At 40.6% G+C, this 18,654-nt stretch overlaps 1 protein-coding gene across 1 annotated transcript; it reads right to left on the bottom strand.

The window, feature by feature from the left end:
* Positions 1 to 201: 201 nt before the first annotated feature.
* LOC131061109 (extensin-2-like) lies at positions 202 to 3,081 on the bottom strand. The gene is made up of 2 exons (XM_057994620.2): positions 767 to 3,081; positions 202 to 654 (listed from the first exon to the last, which is right to left on the bottom strand). Exon 1 carries the CDS (start codon positions 2,981 to 2,983, stop codon positions 800 to 802), a length of 2,184 nt encoding a protein of 727 aa, XP_057850603.2. The 5' UTR covers positions 2,984 to 3,081; the 3' UTR covers positions 202 to 654; positions 767 to 799.
* Between the last annotated feature and the right edge of the window lie 15,573 nt (positions 3,082 to 18,654).

Genomic DNA, 18,654 nt, shown 5'->3' with positions numbered 1-18,654 from the left:
GTATCTGTTTGTTAGTTCTTTATTATTCTTGTGATAGATCATTATTATTCTGGTGATGGATCATAGAATATGATTCAAAATGTTGATTAAAAAAACTTGCAGACAATCTAATTCAAATACAACATCAAACAAATTACATCTATGTAAATTCTTTCATACAAACATGCTTTCATCGATTCTATTAAGGATATTTGAAGTACTTAAATTGGATTGAAGACTGGAGATCAATGAGCTTATTAGCTGGCATTTTATTCAATATTGTTCCGTAGCGCAGCCATGAATGACCGAATTCCTCTCAGTACAAATGGAACTACAATAAACAATCTTGTACAAACAGAGCATACAAAGAAACCCCTATTCTTCAATGCTGAAGACAGCCAAATCTTTCTCCACAGCATTCATTGCGCTTCAGTTTCTCTTCAAATACCCCATCTGAACGAAATCAATACCAATCAGCTTATTACTAACAACTACAACTAGCAATACTGATCTTCTTAAGTCCACAAATCTTGCAGTGACATACGCGGTAAGCCCTCTGAACGTTGCTATTGTAATACCAGCTATATTGTCAAACAACAAATAAGATGGAGATGATACTGGCCCAAAGATTGTTTTTTATTCGACAGACGGTTATTATATTGAATGTTTCATGACCTATAAAACGTCAAAACAAGAAAATCATTAGTTCATAATTATCATATGTAATGCCTTGAGAAACCTAATTTGTAAGGAATAACATTCATGAAAAAGGTTAGAAAAAGCTCACCTACTGGAAGGGAACACCCTTTGGGACGGCAGTCTATAGTGGTGGAGGTGGAGAATGGTAATAGTATGGGGGAGGAGGAGAAGGAGATGGAGGAGGAGGGGGCTTGTAGATGTAGGGTACGGTTGGTTTTGGATATGGTAATCCTGGGAAAGGAGATGGAGGTGGTGGTGGGGATGTGTAGTGATATGGTAGTCCTGGGGAAGGATATGGAGGCGGTGGAGACTTGTAGTAGTACGGAGGTGGAGGTGAAGGGGACGGTGGAGGAGGAGATTTGTAGTAGTAGGGAGGTGGGGGTGAAGGAGATGGTGGGGGAGGAGACTTGTAGTGGTACGGGGGTGGTGGTGAAGGAGATGGTGGGGGAGGAGACTTGTAATAGTATGGGGGTGGAGGTGAAGGAGATGGTGGAGGAGGAGACTTGTAGTAGTAAGGTGGAGGGGGAGATGGTGATGGAGGAGGGGGTGATTTGTAGTAATAAGGAGGTGGAGGTGAAGGGGATGGAGGAGGAGGAGATTTGTAGTGGTATGAAGGATCCTTGTTATTGTATGGGGGTGGAGGTGAGGGAGATGGTGGGGGTGGAGACTTGTAGTAGTATGGTGGAGGTGGAGATGGTGATGGAGGTGGAGGTGACTTGTAGTAGTAGGGCGGTGGAGGTGGAGATGGTGATGGAGGTGGAGGTGACTTGTAGTAGTAGGGCGGTGGAGGTGAGGGAGATGGAGGAGGAGGAGACTTGTAGTAGTAGGGTGGTGGTGGTGAAGGGTTTGGAGGAGGAGGTGATTTGTAGTAGTATGGAGGAGGGGGAGAGGGAGATGGTGGAGGTGGTGACTTGTAGTAATATGGTGGAGGAGGTGAAGGAGATGGTGGAGGAGGAGACTTGTAGTAGTATACTGGATGGGGAGATGGTGATGGAGGAGGGGGTGACTTGTAGTAATAAGGAGGTGGAGGTGAAGGGGATGGAGGAGGAGGTGACTTGTAGTAATAAGGAGGAGGAGGAGAGGGTGATGGTGGTGGTGGGGACTTGTAATAGTATGGTGGTGGAGGAGAAGGTGATGGGGGAGGAGGGGATGGTGATGGTGGAGGGGGGGACTTATAGTAATATGGTGGAGGTAGGGACTTGTGGTGATGATGGTGTTTGTGATGATGGTGTTTGTGATGGATAGGCCTGTAATGGTAGGGTGGAGGAGGGTATGGTGATGGTGGAGGTGGGGACTTGTAGTAATATGGGTGGGGAGGTGAAGGTGATGGCGGAGGTGGAGACTTGTAATAATATGGAGGAGGAGGAGGGGAAGGTGATGGTGGAGGTGGGGACTTATAGTAGTAAGGTGGAGGAGATAATGGTGAGGGAGGGGGTGGAGACTTGTAGTAGTAAGGGTGAGGAGGAGATGGGGAGGGTGGGGGTGGAGACTTGTAGTAGTAAGGGTGAGGAGGAGGTGGTGAGGGAGGAGGTGGAGACTTGTAGTAGTAAGGTGGAGGAGGAGATGGTGAGGGTGGGGGTGGAGATTTGTAGTAGTAAGGTGGAGGAGGAGATGGTGAGGGTGGGGGTGGAGATTTGTAGTAGTAAGGGTGAGGAGGAGGTGGTGAGGGAGGAGGTGGAGACTTGTAGTAGTAAGGTGGAGGAGGAGATGGTGAGGGTGGGGGTGGAGATTTGTAGTAGTAAGGTGGAGGAGGAGATGGTGAGGGTGGGGGTGGAGATTTGTAGTAGTAAGGGTCCGGATGAGATGGGGAGGGTGGGGGTGGAGATTTGTAATAGTAAGGTGGAGGAGGAGATGGTGAAGGAGGAGGTGGGAATTTGTAGTAGTAAGGGGGAGGAGGAGATGGTGAAGGGGGAGGTGGAGACTTGTAGTAGTATGGTGGTGGAGGAGATGGCGATGGAGGGGGTGGAGACTTGTAATAGTATGGTGGTGGAGGAGATGGAGATGGAGGGGGTGGAGACTCGTAGTAGTAAGGCGGAGGAGGAGATGGTGATGGAGGAGGTGGCGACTTATAATAGTAAGGGGGAGGAGGAGATGGTGATGGAGGTGGAGGAGATTTATAGTAATATGGAGGAGGAGGTGATGGTGATGGAGGAGGGGGAGATTTGTACTCATATGCACTCAGAATACGCCCCCCCTCTGCAGTTGCAGAAGCAGCATTGTTGATGATGGCAATGAATCCCACCAGCAGCACTGTGATAAGCCGGGGGCAGAGGCTGCCGCCTCCTCCCCGTTGAATCTCCACCATGTCAGTCTCTCTCGAACCAAAACAAGAGCAGACAATGTCTGTGCTTATCTCCTGCAGTTGAAAGGACCAGCTCTGCTTTTCTTCCAGAGGAGCGAGAAACTCCTCTATCTTATATCCAAAACAAATACAAGCAAGTGTTTATATAGCAGAGATCTCGGCTCCTCTAACGTTCCAATCGACAATTTACATTCATTTTGTTCGTATCCCAAGGAAATCACTAGTGTATCTCAAATAAAATGAGTTACAAGCCATAAAAATACAAAAAAAATTACAGTCGCAAGCAAAATAAATTACTAACAATAACCAGTGGCACCATATTTTAGTAAACTTATTAATTTAGCCCGAGTAAACCGGCGGCTAGAGAGTAGAAGCCCACATGGTTTGGTCTTAAAATGTTTTATTTACTTGACCTTAATTTATTATTTTATTTACGCGAGCCAATGCTTTTCTGTTCTTTATACGTACTCGTGGAGTTTAAAGTTAGTAAAGCTCGTGCAATAGCTGGATTTGAGGCCAACGATAAATCGTGTTTATATTTTAAATTGAAAATATTACTTAGGGGAGGAGATTTTACATTACACTTGACGGTGAGAATCATTTTCTCCACCACGAGGAAACTCCTCCTTCCATGGGGAGTAACTTTCCAAGCATAATAATGAGGATGCCTGATAGAATTTACTGCATGTGATAATTTAATGTTTTTGATTATTTGGTTTATGTTTTTTCTAATCAATACATGTATGTAAATGGTATGAAAATTACAAGTGGACAACTTACATAGGTAATATTCAATTGGAACAGTAATTTAATACTTGGATAGGTACTCTTGGGAGACCCATGACATTAATCTCAGTGTAGCTCATAATTTTACCAAGGGCTTTTATCACCCATCAGAATAGTCATTTAATACTATGATGGGTACTTTTGGGACCCATGACATTAAGTTTAGTGTATCAAGGGCGTTTTATCTTTTCATTCAATAACCCTAACAAGTGTCATGCTCCTCAAGTAGTTCAACACTTGGTTTGTGATGTGCACTCTTCTAGGGTTATCTCACTCTAGCCAAGGTTTTAAAGTCTCTAAACAAGCATTGCTCAAAGTTCTCATCTATGTAGAGATTCTAGGTTTCCTAGATTATCTTTGTTTTAAAAATTGTCAAGGCTTGCTAGACCCAAAGTTTTAGAGAAATTGCCACATCAAAAGCTTGGTCTACATTGTCTAAACTTGGGTATGGATAATCAAATTCCATGATCATGTTAGGATTTATGAGCAAGTGGTATTGCATGTTTCATTCTTGGTGGAATGCTTAAATTGCTTCCATCCCCACCTTTGTGTAGTAGTTATGTAAGCAAGTGGCAAAGATACACAAGAGAGATGATAATGTCATTTTCAAGGATTTTATGAAAATTCCCATTCAATTGGAAAGCAACTGTTTTGACACCCAAGTCTAGAATTTGATTGCATAATTGAAGAAAAATATTAGTAAATTGTTGAATTCCATAAAGAGAAAGGTGCTCAATTTAAAGCTTGCCTTAAATAGTTCTAAGTTGGTAATAGTTCCTTTAAAATATTTTTTAAATATTTGCACAAAAAAAGTCCAAGGCCCAGATCAATTCTAGTCAGTCTACTCATGGAAGACTTATTACCCTACTAGAGAAATCCAAAACCTTTATAGATCACTATAGACTCTTTTCTCAAGTGTAAGATATCATTCAACAAGCTCAATCTCTAGAACAATACCTGAATTTTGTTCCTTGCAAGATGAGACACTTTTCTCAAATTTATTGTGATGTTCCTCTCACATTGGATGAGCTCTAGTTTGTGCTTATGTAGATAGTCAATGTCAAAGCGCCTAGCTTGACGAGTTTCTATGAGAATTCTTCAAGGACCATAACACTTTATTGGTCTTGACATTCTCTAGGTCTACCAAGGGGTTCTTCACAATAAGTCCTTAGGACAAATCATCAATTGTGACAATATTACATTCATCCTCAAAGATGGTGACCATTAACTTATTACCAATTGGCAACCCATCCCCTTGCTCAATGTTTCTTAAATTGCCCTACCTGAGGCCTTGGCACTTTGCATCTACCACCTTATTGTGTGTGGTAGTAAATTAATAGTTATTAGTACCACCACAAATAATGGTTATCTTTTATCTATGTTTTTAGTTCATAATTGCTTGTATTTTTTGTAGCAATTGATTCTAGGTTTCAACGCTTACTTTTAGCATTTTTCTAGAGGAATCCTCACACACACACACTTAAAATTGTCCCTTTTAATTAAATAAATATGTTTTTTATTTAATTATTTTATCCTAAGTCTTTATTTATTTAATTAATTCATTTAGCCTCTTCTAGCCTTTTTCAAATTTAAATAAATACTTTTATTTATTTAAATTATCTTGCTCCTAAATTAAATAATTATTTTTATTTATTTAATTGATCCCACTTCCTCTATTATTTAAAAAAATATTTATTTATTCAATTAATTCATTGGTTTTTTCCTTCTATGACACATGTCACTTATCTCTTAATTCTCCCCTACCTACCCCTTCATTATTTTATTATTTCTTCTACCTACCCTTTAATCCTAGCTGACCAAATATCCTTTTCATCTTTTAATATTATCCCTCCATTTTATAAAGTGCCTTCTATATAAGGGGATGCTTCCTTCATTATCAACCCTAATCACCTAACTAGTCAATCGATCTTATGCAATCAAGTCTTCTTGCGCTCAAGCTATCAACCACAATCCATTCTTTGTTGAGATCTTGTGCACACATAAAATCTGAGAGCAAATATATCAAACAAGATCAATGGAGATATGAGACAATAGAGATTGAAACCCTACTTGACATGAGAATGGTAATATTGCTTTATTTTGTTGATTTACATGAACTTAGGTATCTTCATTGGTGTATGGTGAATGTTTCATTGTAGGACTTAGATTGTTTGTGGTTGAATCTTTAGGGTTTTACAATAAGTTTTCATCATCATTTTTCACCATATACATACATACATACATACATATATATATGTATATATATATATACATACATATATATATATATATATATATATATACATATATATATATATATATACATACATATATATATATATATACATATATACATACATATATATATATATACATACATATATATATATATATATACATACATATATATATATATATATATATATGATTGTGGGTGTAGTTTTTTAAATTTATAATTCTTTATATATTTTTGGTTGATTATTTTCACATAAGAAGTATATGGAACTTAAATATTGTTATTGTTAATTCAAAGTTAATAATAAACATGCTAATATTATTTCATAATAATTATTATTATAATTATTTTTTGAAGAATTTTTAATAATCATTCAACACTATAGTTTTTTCTAATATATTATATGTTTTAAATTATTGAATATCTATTAATATAGGGGAAAACACAAAAAATGGTTTAAGGTGGTTATTGCTCTTACGCATTGAGCTTCAATATGTTTCACAATGAATTGGATGAACTTTGTGAGATTTGTGAAGCTAGAAATGGTGAAACTCCACATTAACAAACTAAATACACTCTGTAAATTGGTGGTAGAAAATTATGTCATTCATAAATGTTTAATTGGATTTGTCAAAGAATTATCATCATCTACAATACTTTCACACTAGAAATTAGAAGAAACCAAAAAATTAAATGTATTTATCTTTATAGGAAAATAAAATGAACTTACAATTTAGATGTATAGCTCAATCATAAATTGATGAATTTTTTTTTTAAAGGCAAAACAAGATAGACTTGTATATATATATAGAAAAGCTCAACCTGATATACAACATATTTGATAGGATATTGGTGCCACACACATCCAAAGACAAAAAAGAGGAATCAGAGTAGCAAAGTGGGAGAAGAGCTCAACCATTGCAAAAAATTAGAGACACTGAACTTACTGGAGAGATGGGAGTAGAGCTCAACCATCAACTAACCAAAATTTACAACATATTTACTACATGAGTGATTGATTTATCTTGGTAGGTATTATGGCAATGACATAAGCTTGATTGAGCAATGCAATTAATTAAAAAATTAAATTAATTTAATGAGTTTTTGTTGATTAGTTGACATTAAAAGAAAATGATGTAAAAATATAATGTAGAGGTTAGAGGATGCATTTAGAAATTGGATCGATGCAAATGTTGATTAATGTAATTACATAAAAGAATATTGAAAATCAAAAACTAATATGAGATCTGAAGAAGTTGAGAAATACAACTTCAAAGATCCCAAGAACACTTGCAAGCAAAATACCTGTCACAAGAGAAGAATGGAGGCAAAAAATCATTAATGGCTCTGAAGAAAAAGATTATCATTTAGAGAGGGAATGAAAAAGAAAATACAATACAATCCTTATAAAAGAAGATTATGCAACCCTAAAGAAACCCTAAAGGGATAATATTATTAAATGCCTATAATATTATTAAATGCCTAAGTTTAGCTGAAGTGTAGAGGATAATAGACTAATAATTAAATAAATAATTATTAGCTAATACATGATAACTCTAACACCCCCCCTTAAGATGAACTTAGGGAGTAGCTAAAAACTAAATGCATGAAGCAAATGCAACTACATGAAGAAGGCAAATTTGGGTCCCAACAACAAAGCCTAATGAGGTACCGAATCACAACCAAATCTCTATAAACCGGAGAAATAGAGAAAACCACGTGGGAAAAAACTCTACTCCAAAAAGAAATGGAAAAAGCATGCAAAAAAAAACATGAAGGAAGGCCTCAATGAGACCCCCCAAGGACAACTTCCTTCACCCCAAGCATAGAGCGCAACTGAAAGGTAACGCAGAGATGCAAAAGGTTTAGTGAAGGTGCCAACAATCTGCTCCTCTATAGGAATGTACTCCAAGATGTGAAAGCCATCCCGAATCAACTGTCTGGTGAAGTGCATGTGAAACTCAATGTGTTTAGTCCTCTGGTGCTCCACTGGGTTGTGGGAAATGTGAATGGCACTCTGATTGTCACACCAAAGAATAGTGGGACTATCAGGAGGAAACCCAAACTCAACCATCAAGTGTCGAAGCCATAAAACTTCCTGACTAGCTAACACCGCTACTTGGTACTTAGCCTCGATAGATGATAATGCAATAGCAGACTTCTTCTTGCAAGACCATGTAATAGGGCTAGAACCAAGGCAAAAAACAAAGCCAGAAGTAGACTTCTGATCATGAGCATCACCAACCCAATCTGAGTCAGTGAAGCCAAAATGTAGGGGATCCTGAAGTATACTGAATGCCAAACTATGTAATGCCCCGAATGTACCTCAAAATACGTTTGGCATCTTGCCAATGGCTCTCATGGGGATCATGGGAGAACCTAGAGACAAGACCAACTGCAAAGAAAAGATCTAGGCGTACATGTGTCAGGTACAACAAACTACCAATCAATTATTGGTATAAAGTAGGATCCACGGAAGGTCTAGAACAAGTGGCAAACAAAACAACACCTGACTAAAATGGTGTAGGTGCAGGCTTGCAAGTAAGCATATCAAGAGCATACTTCTGCTGAAGTATGAAAATCCCATCGGAAGACTGAATAACCTCTAGGCCCAAAATATAATGCAGAAGTCCAAGATCTGTCATCTCAAACTGCTCCATCAAAGCTCTCTGAACATCCTAAATCAAGGAGGACAAGCTACCTGTAATGATGAGATCAACAACATATAGCACAAGAATAACTATATCATCCCCTTGACGCTTAATATAAACTGTGGGATTGAAATGACAATGTGTGAAGAGTGTGGAGAGTAAGAAAGAGTCCATCTTCTCATACCAGACCCGAGGGGCCTATTTGAGACCATATAATGAACGTCGAAGTCTGCAAACCAAAGAAGAATCTTGCACAAATCCCTGAGGCTGCTCCATATAGATCTCCTTATGAAGGTCTCCATGCAAGAAGGCACTCTTCACATCCATCTGAAAAACTATCCATCCCTATGAAGTTGCAAGCAAAAGTACAAAGCGAATAGAATTCATCTTGGCGACTGGAGCAAAGGTCTCGGAGTAATCAATACCCTCCACCTGAGAAAACCACTTTGCAACAAGATGAGCCTTATACTTATTAATAGAACCATCTGCATCATACTTGGTACGGTATACCCACTTGCACCGAACCAAGTTTCTTCCTTTTGGAAGAGTACAAAGATCCCAAGTATGATTCTTCATCAAAGAAGAATACTCCTCATCCATGGCCCTATCCCACTCTGGGTGACCTATCACCTCTGAAATTTTTTTAGGATCATCTGAAATGGCATGACTCAGAAGACTAGAACCAGATGTTGGTACACGAGTATGATGAGAATTTGAAGGATCACCTGCCATAGAACCAATGATATCAACTGTAAATCGAGCCCACTTGGGCAAAGGTTGAGTTGTTGGTGGTGGTGGTGATGACAGACCATCATCTGCATCATCCTCAATGAATAAGGAATCCTCAAAAGATGAAGAGGAAGGAGGAGGCAGTGAGGGAGAAGTTGGCGATGGAGAATCCATCTGAGGAAGGTGCTCATCAAACTGGACATCCTGCCTAAACAGGACCTCTTGGGAATTAGGATCAAACAACCTATACGCCTTAACATCCTCACAAAAGCCAACAAAAATGAGTGGCCGACATTTCCTCTCCATGTCTTTCCCCTGAGCATCTAGAATAAATGCCCAAGCCTCACTACCAAAAACTTGGAATGATGAAACATCAAGATTGACATGGGACCAGACCTCCTCAGGAGTCATTTGGCGCAATGCCTTATGAGGCATCCGATTCTGAATATAAGTGGCACAATTAACTTCCTTAGCCCAAAAAGCAGGTTGCATAGAACATGACTGAAGTTTACAATTGGCCATCTCTCGTAATGTTCTTTTCTTTCTCTCAGCAACACCATTCTGCTGAGGAGTGTGAGGAACTAATAACTGATGCTGCAAACCATTCTCTGCGCAGAAATCTATAAAAGCCTGATTCACATACTCTCTCCCATTACCTGTGTGTATCCTCCAGATGGAAAGACCAGACTACTTCTTTACAAATGTCTTAAAGACTCAAAATGAATCAAAGACATCAGGCTTGTACTTAAGAAAGTACACCCATGTACTGTTAGAGTAATTGGGTATTTACTTGATTGATTAAACAATATTTGTTTAATTATTTAAGTTCCCTATTATCTTTTTACACTTAAGCTAACATTAGGTGCACAATAATTAATTCTTTTATTAATTATTATGTGCAAGCCTAGGTTTTCCCTTTTAGGGTTTCTTGAGCTATTAGAGGTGTTTTTTCTTTTATTTGTATTATTATGACACTACACATTTTTGGTGAATATTGAGCTCTCCTCTTTTGAGCATATTTTTCTTGTGTCTTTGTTCTTCAGATTATTTTTGCTTCATTGCTTCTCCTTGTAACAAATTGTTTTTAGCTTGCAGAAGATCTTTAGGCTCCTGTGGTGTTGTGTTTCTCAACTCCAACATGGTATCAGAGCTCAAATCTGCAGCCATCTATTCCTGTTTTTGAGATTTTTTGCATTGGAAGCAGATCTGGGGTTTCAGGCAATTTTTTTGTGTGCTTAGGGATAGGCCTTTTTTTGAGCATTTTGGGCCAAACCAGACCTCACCATCGTGCTCAGAAGGCCCAAAAACCCCTACAGTCATATAAAATTTGTCCATTTTTTACTCCTGAGCATCTGGGTGATTTTTTTCTCCAACTCCAGGGGTGTACGGCTCTGGCACGCAAATCGAGAAAAAATCAATTTTATTTTTTTGCCTTTTTATGGCATGCAGGCTGGATTTTTTATTTTTTATTTTTAAATCACAAAAAATCTACTAAAAAATTAAAATCCCACAAAAATTTTGGATTTTGGTTTTTTGGATTTCGCAGGAATCCGTATTGACAGCCTGGCCGTCGTACGACGACTGGCCTGCCAGTCCGGCCCGCGTGTAGGCTCCCCGCTAGCCCCTCCAGCTCCCGCTGTCGGTCACTGCCCGGCTCGACCCCCACCGTCATTGGCGTTCCCTTGTAGCCGCCGCCGCTCCCCGCCGTCGGCCCCCTGCAGCAGCCGCCGCGCCCGGAGGTTCCCGTCGCCGCCGTTGCGCCCAGAGGTTCCTGCTGCCGCCATTCCACCTGGGATCACCACCTCTGCCCAACCCGACCACCACCACCGCTGCCCTCCAGCCACCTTCTCCTGCCTTCTCCACTCTCTAGCATTTTTTGAGAGGGGGTTGGTTTTTTGGGTCTATCTTGACATCCAGAGTCATATTTTGGCAAACAAATAGGCGTTGGAAAGATAGTTTTGAGCTGGACGTCATGGAGTTAGATTTTTTTCCTGAATCTTCTGTTTGACTATACTTTTTTCCAGTCAAAGTCGGGCTTCTTTTCTACACTTCTAGGGTCGTAGAATGGGCAAACGGACTCCGTTTTTAAAAAACGAATAAGCGTTGGAAGGCTCTCAGCATGCTCTATTAATATTTGTGATCTTTTTTCTCATAATTTTCATCAGGTACATGAGATATCAGTTTGAATTTTTTTTGCTTATGCACTACTTCCTTCTCATCAGTATGTACTAGGGTTTGGATTTATCTATTGTGGGGGGTGTTTTTTCTTGCTTTATGTCATTTATATCATAAATCACAAAAACCAAAACTCTCAAAATGAACAAACCCTTCTGCATCTTCTGTCTAGTCTGAAAGATCACATAATAAAAAAACCCACCAAGCAGGTGTAAGTGTAGGTACAGAGTTTTCTTCTCATGGCTAATCCTTCAGTTGAGTTGTTGACTTCACACAACTATCACACCTGGAAACCCCGCATCACGAGGCTCCTCGGGGAATGAGGGTTGTGGTATTGTTTAGATGAGGTTCAGCCAGTATTGCAGCGTCCTTATGAGCTTCTTCAGCACAGTGACAAGATGGATGAGGCTATGGGTTTTCTCTCCTTACATGTCTCTGACAGTCTTCTATTTCACCTTGATGAGTTGCTCACTCCTCAGGCTATGTGGTTGAAGTTTGAGTCTCTATTCGGGAGGGTCAATGAGATTCTGGCATTGCAGATTGAGGTAGAGTTGGTTTCTTTGTCACCTGATTCCTTTCCCACCATTGAGGATTTCTTGAACCAGTTCAAGACTACCCAATCTGTCCTTCAGGGATGTGGCAAGATCAAGACAAACACATAGTGCATTCATTTGATTCTTTCAAAGCTTCGAGGTCATTTTTCAGTTTTTTGCCTCTGCTTTCTACTCCACCATGGATGGCTTGGTGCTTATTTCACCATGCCTACCTTTGATTTCTTTTGTGAGCGTTTGTCTCGTGAGCGGTCTCATATTTCTCAGCTGGATATGCTTTCAAGATCCAAGAACAAAGAATTGGTTTCTCAGTCCTATAAGGAGAAACAAAAGCAGAAACCGAAGCTGAAGAATCCTTCTACAGGTAGTGAGAATCCCTCCAAGTCTGCTCACAAGTCTGAATCTAAACCACCATTTCCTCCCAAGCATGGGAAATCTTCATAGTCTGGTGAGGCTTCCTCCAAGACTAAGAAGAAATCAGGAGATACTTGCAGTTTTTGTGGCAAGGAAGGACATCTCGTTTCCCGGTGTTGGAAACGTTTAGAGGCTTTAGAGGAAGCCATGCAGCAACATCACATCTCCTCACCTCAAGCATCTTCTCTTTCCACAAGGAAAGGTCACACTCTCACTGCTCGATCTTTGACCTATGGGTCCACATGGATACTTGATTCTGGTGCTTCTCACCATATGACTCACACTCAGCAGTTGGTTACTTCTCTTGCCTCTTGTGGTACTTCACAGATTGCAGTGGGTGACTCAGTTCAACTTTCAGTCTTGGGTTCAGGTTCTGTCTCATTGGATGGGGGTACTCTGCAGGATGTTTTGGTTGCTCCTGACATCTCGATGAACCTCCTGTCCATTTATCAGATTTGCCACTCTGGCTCTGGTAAGACAGTTGAGTTCTCACCACATGATGTGGTTATTCAAGACCTCCATGACTCTGATTTGGTTGTGGCTACTGGGAGTGTGGATATTGCATCTCGTCTGTACAGATTTGATGGATTTGAGTCCTTTGTGGGTGTTGGTTCGTCTCTTATAGCACATACAAATTCAGTGAGTAAGCTTTGGCATGAGCGCTTGGGCCATGTCAATTACAGATATCTTCAGCAGATGAGTACACAGGCATTTGTTCTTGGGCTCCCATAGATTTCTTGCATTGATGGTGTTTGTCATGGTTGTGTGCTTGGCAAGCATCACAGAGATCCCTTTTCGAAGGGAAGAGCCCCTCGTGCTTTGGTACCCTTGGAGTTGATTCACAGTGATCTCATGTCATTTCCCACTCCTTCTTTTTATGGGGCCAAGTATGTGCTCATTTTTATTGATGACTTCTCCAGACGCACATGGGTGTACTTTCTTAAGTACAAGTCTGATGTCTTTGATTCATTTTGAATCTTCAAGACATTTGTTGAGAAGCAGTCAGGATGTTCTATTCGGTGGATACGTACAGATAATGGGGGGGAGTATGTGAATCAGGATTTCAGAGATTTTTGCATTGAGAATGGTTTGGAGCATCAGTTTACTGGTCCCTACACCCCTCAGCAGAATGGTGTCGCTGAGCACAAGAACAAAACCTTACGAGAGATGGTGAATTGTATGATTCAGTCTAGGTCCATGGATTCATCTTTTTGGGTTGAGGCACTCAATTGTGCCAACTATATTCAGAATCGGATGCCTCACAAGGCTATTCGACATATGACTCCTAAGGAGGCTTGGTCTCATAACAAGCCTGATGTTTCTTTTTTCTGAGTGTTTGGCAGTGAGGCATGGGCTTTTATTCCTGATGCTCAGAGGAAAGCCATGGAGCGGAAGAGCCGGCCACTCATTTTTGTTGTCTACTGTGAGGATGTTAAGGCATACAGGTTGTTTGATCCTGATTCCAGAGAGGTCATGTTTTGCCGGGATGTTCAGTTTGATGAGCGCCTTCCCACAATGGATACCCCGACTCCAGTGTCTACTCCTCTGCCTACTCCTTCCACTGCATCTCTTCAGGATCTTTTTGAGGATGATTCTGATGATGGTGCTGATGATCCACCATCCCCACCTCCACCTGCTCCACCTCAGATGCCCAAGTGGGCTCTCTTTATTGTTGAGGCGGCAGGTCCTCTGGCCGGTGATCCTTCAGATACTCATCGGACCCGTTCTCATACTGTGGGTTCTAGTCTTTTGAGTCATGCTATTTCAAATGATCCTCAGAAGTTTTCAGAGGCTACCAGTCATCCTGAGTGGGATTGTGCTATGGAGGAGGAGTATTCTTCTTTGATGAGGAATCATACTTGGGATCTCTGTCCTCTTCCCAAGGGCAGAAAGATGGTTCAGTTTCATTGGTTGTATCGCACCCAGTATGCTACTGATGGTTCCATTGATAAGTACAAAGCGCGTCTTGTTGTGAAGGGTTTCTCACAGGTTGAGGGTATTGATTACTCTGAGACCTTTGCCCTAGTTGCCAAGATGAACTCCATTCGCTTTGTACTATCTCTTGCAGCTTCTCGGGGTTGGCCTATTTTTCAGATGGATGTGAAGAGTGCCTTCTTGCATGGGGATCTACAGGAGGAAATCTACATGGAGCAGCCTCAGGGATTTGTGCAGGATAGTTCTTTGGTTTGCAGACTTTGGCGTTCCTTGTATGGTCTCAAACAGGCCCCTCAGGCTTGGTATGAGAAGATGGATTCTTTCTTGCTCTCCACTAGGTTCACCCACAGTCATTCTGATCACACAGTGTACATTCAACTTCCTGAGGGTGAGATCCTGATTCTTGTGCTATATGTTGGTGATCTCCTCATCACCGACAACTCATCCTCTATGATTCGTCATACTCAACGAGCCTTGATGGATTAGTTTGAGATGACAAATCTTGGTCTTCTACACTATTTCCTTGGTCTTCGGGTGATTCAGTCTTCTGATGGGATCTATATTTACCAGCAAAAGTATGCTCTTGACATGCTTCAGCGCTTCGGCATGCTTGATTGCAAGCCTGCTCCCACTCCATTTCAGTCAGGGGTTGTTTTGACCACCGCTTGCCCCACTCCTTTAGTAGATTCTACACTTTACAGGAAGTTGGTTGGCAGTTTGTTGTACCTGACTCACACCCGTCCTGATGTTTCCTTTGCGGTTGGCCATGTCTCTCGATTCTCCCATGATCCTCATGAGAGTCATTGACAAGCAGCCAAATGCATTATGCAGTACATTCAGGGCTCTAGTTCTCATGGCATTCACTATACATCAGGAGACCCTCACATTGTTGGCTACACTGACTCAGATTGGGCTGGTGATGTCATTGATCGGAAGTCTACTTCTGACTTTGTTTTCTGTCTTGGCTCTGGTCCTATCACATGGTCTTGCAAGAAGCAGACTGCTCATGCATTATCATCTACAGAGGCTGAGTATCGAGCTGTTGTGCTCGCCAGTCAGGAGATCTTATGGCTTCGATAGTTGATGACTGAGTTTGGTTTTCCTCCTGATAGTCCCACTGTTCTTTGGTGTGACAATCAGAGTGCTATTCATATTTCCCGCAACCCGGTAGAGCATCAACGGATGAAGCACATTGAGCTTCACATGCATTTCATCCGCCAGTTGATTCAGGATGGTGTTCTCATTCTCGAGTACATTCCCACTACCGAGCAGGTTGCAGACATCTTCACGAAACCTTTTGCATCGCCGCACTATCTTCAGTTGCGCTCTATGCTTGGGGTGAAGGAAGTTGTCCTTGGGGGGTCTTTATGAGGCCTTCCTTCCTTCTTCTTCTTTCAGCATGTTCTCTTATCTCTTTTTGGAGAGGAGTTTTTTCCCATTGGGTTTTCTCCTTTTTCTCCGTTTCATAGAGATTTCATTGTATTTGGGTACCTAATCAGGCCTTGTCGTCAGGACCCATCTTTCCTGCTTTTAGTAGTTGTTCTAGGCTTTAGCTTCTCCCTAAGTCTAGCTTAAGGGGGGGTGTTAGAGTAATTGGGTATTTACTTGATTAATTAAATAATATTTGTTTAATTCTTTAAGTTCCCTATTATCTTTTTACACTTAAGCTAACATTAGGTGCACAATAATTAATTATTTTATTAATTATTATGTGCAAGCCTAGGTTTTCCCTTTTAGGATTTCTTGACCTATTAGAGGTGTTTTTTCTTTTCTTTTTATTATTATGACACTACACATTTTTGGTGAATATTGAGCTCTCCTCTTTTGAGCATATTTTTCCTGTGTCTTTGTTCTTCAGATTATTTTTGCTTCATTGCTTCTCCTTGTAACAAATTGTTTTTAGCTTGCAGAAGATCTTTAGGGTCTTGTGGTGTTGTGTTTCTCAACTCCAACATGTACGTCTAGAGAAGTCATTAATGAATTTGAGCACATACTTGGCCTTTGAAAAGGATGGAGTTGGAAATGGCATAAGATCATTGTGTACCAAATCCAAGGGTGTCTTAGCACGTGTGGCTCTACTTGTAGGAAAGAGATCTTGGTGATGTTTTCCAAGTGCACAACCTCGACATACACCATTAGTACAGGATATCTGAGGGAGCCCAATCACAAGTTCATGTGTGCTCATATGTTGTAAGTATTTGTAATTGACATGGCCAAAGCACTCATGCCAAATTCTGCTCACTGAATATGCATGTGCTACAAGAGAAACACCTGAACCATCTGGACTCTCAAAGCCATCAAACCTGTATAACCGAGAATCGGGATCAACACTGCCAGTAGCCACAACCAAATCAGGATCATGGAGCTCTCTAATAACCACATCATGTGGTGAGAACTTAATTTTTTTACCAGAGACAAAATGACAAATCTAATAAATAGAGATGAGTTTTTTCGAAATGTCAGGAACCAAAAGAACATCCTGGATACAACCACTTGTCAATGGAATAGTACCTGAACCTAAAACTGAAAGTTGTGCTAAGTCACCAACTGCAATCTGTAAAGTATCACCATGATCAACAGGTGAGGTAACAATCTACTTAGAGTGTTTCATGTGGTGAGAAGCCCCCGAATCAATAATCCAAGTGGATGCAAAAGTAATAGCTCGTGCAGAAAGAGCATCTCATTTCCCTGTAGAAGAGGAAGGAGGCTGAGGAGAAGAAATGTGATGCTATTGCATGGCTTCATCTAAAGCCTCTAATCATTTCCAACACCAGGAAATTGGATGTCCTTCTTTGCCACAAAAACTGCAAAGTTCTTCTAATTTCTTCTTAGTCTTGGAGGAAGATTCACTAGAATTAGAAGATTTCTCCTGTTTGGGATAAGACTTTGGTTTAGAATCAGACTTAGGTGGTGGCTCGAAGGGACTCTCACTGCCAGTTGAATCCTTCTTAGGCTTCGGTTTTTGCTTCTTTCTCTCTTTAGATGTTTGTGCAACCAATGCTTTGTTCTTTGATCCTGTGAGAGTGTCCAATTGAGATAGGTGAGCCTGCTCATGAGTCAAGTGATCACAGAACACATCAAATGTAGGCATGGTGAAGCGTGCACCCAAGGCATCCATAGTAGAATAAAATGTAGAAGCAAATATCTGATAGGAACCTCAAAGCTTAGAGAGAATCAGGTAGATACACTCTGTTTCTGTCTTATTTTTACCACAACTGTGTAGGATAGATCTGGTGGTTTTAAACTTGTTAAGAAAGTCTTCAATGTGAGGAAGGGAATTAGGTAACAAGGAAGTGAGTTCTGCCTCAATCTGTAATGCTCTGAACTCATTGATGGTACCAAAAAGATCATCAAATTTGGACCACATAGCTCGAGGAGTGAGCAAACCATCAAGGTGAAAAAGCAAGTTGTCTGAAACATGTAAGGAGATGACACCCATAGCCTCATCCATCTTATTCATGTGGTGAAGAATCTCAAAAGGACGCTGCAACTGAGGCTGAGCCTCATCCAAACAGGACCACGACCCTTTTGATTAGAGAAGCCTCGTCATACAAGCTTTCCAAAGGTGATAGTTTTGTGATGTAAGAAGCTCAACTGAAGAATTTGCCATGTGTACCTGTACCTGCTCTTGTAGTTTTTTAATTAAAAGAGCTTTCAGACTAGACAGAGGATGCAAAAGGGTTTTTTATTTTTTATTTTTAGGTAATCTGATTTTCTGAAGTAAATTATAGAAAGTAGAAAATAACACCCCCCACAAGATGAAAAAGTAAACCCCAATACAATCTGAAAGCTAGAAAGAACAACAAGAGCAAAAAGAGTGCTTTAGATAATATCTTATGTATTGGTAAAATTTCTAGAACAATGAACCCCAAATCTGAATAGGGCTCTCCAAGACCTTTCTATGCCTATTCGTTTGCTGAAAAAGGAGTTTGTTTGCTCAAGTTATGGCTCCCGAAGTGCAAAAAAGAGCTCTAACTTTGACGACAAAAAATAGGTACAAAAGGAAAAAATATGTAAACCTTGCCTCCAGATCTAAAAAGATCTTGAAGAGACCTTTCTGGCACCTATTCGTTTTCCAAAATCCATCTTCGTTTGCCCAAGTTATGGCCAAAAAAAGACCCCCCTATTAAAAAGCATCCAAAGAAGAGCAAGGGGGGGTTACGGGGCGGAAGTGGCAGGTGAGCCAAGCAGCGGTGG

The sequence above is a fragment of the Cryptomeria japonica genome, chromosome 4 (assembly GCF_030272615.1).
Source record: "Cryptomeria japonica chromosome 4, Sugi_1.0, whole genome shotgun sequence".
NCBI lineage: Eukaryota > Viridiplantae > Streptophyta > Pinopsida > Cupressales > Cupressaceae > Cryptomeria > Cryptomeria japonica.
The sequence above is the reverse complement of the archived record's forward strand: the minus strand, read 5'-3'. Positions and strand labels throughout refer to the sequence as shown.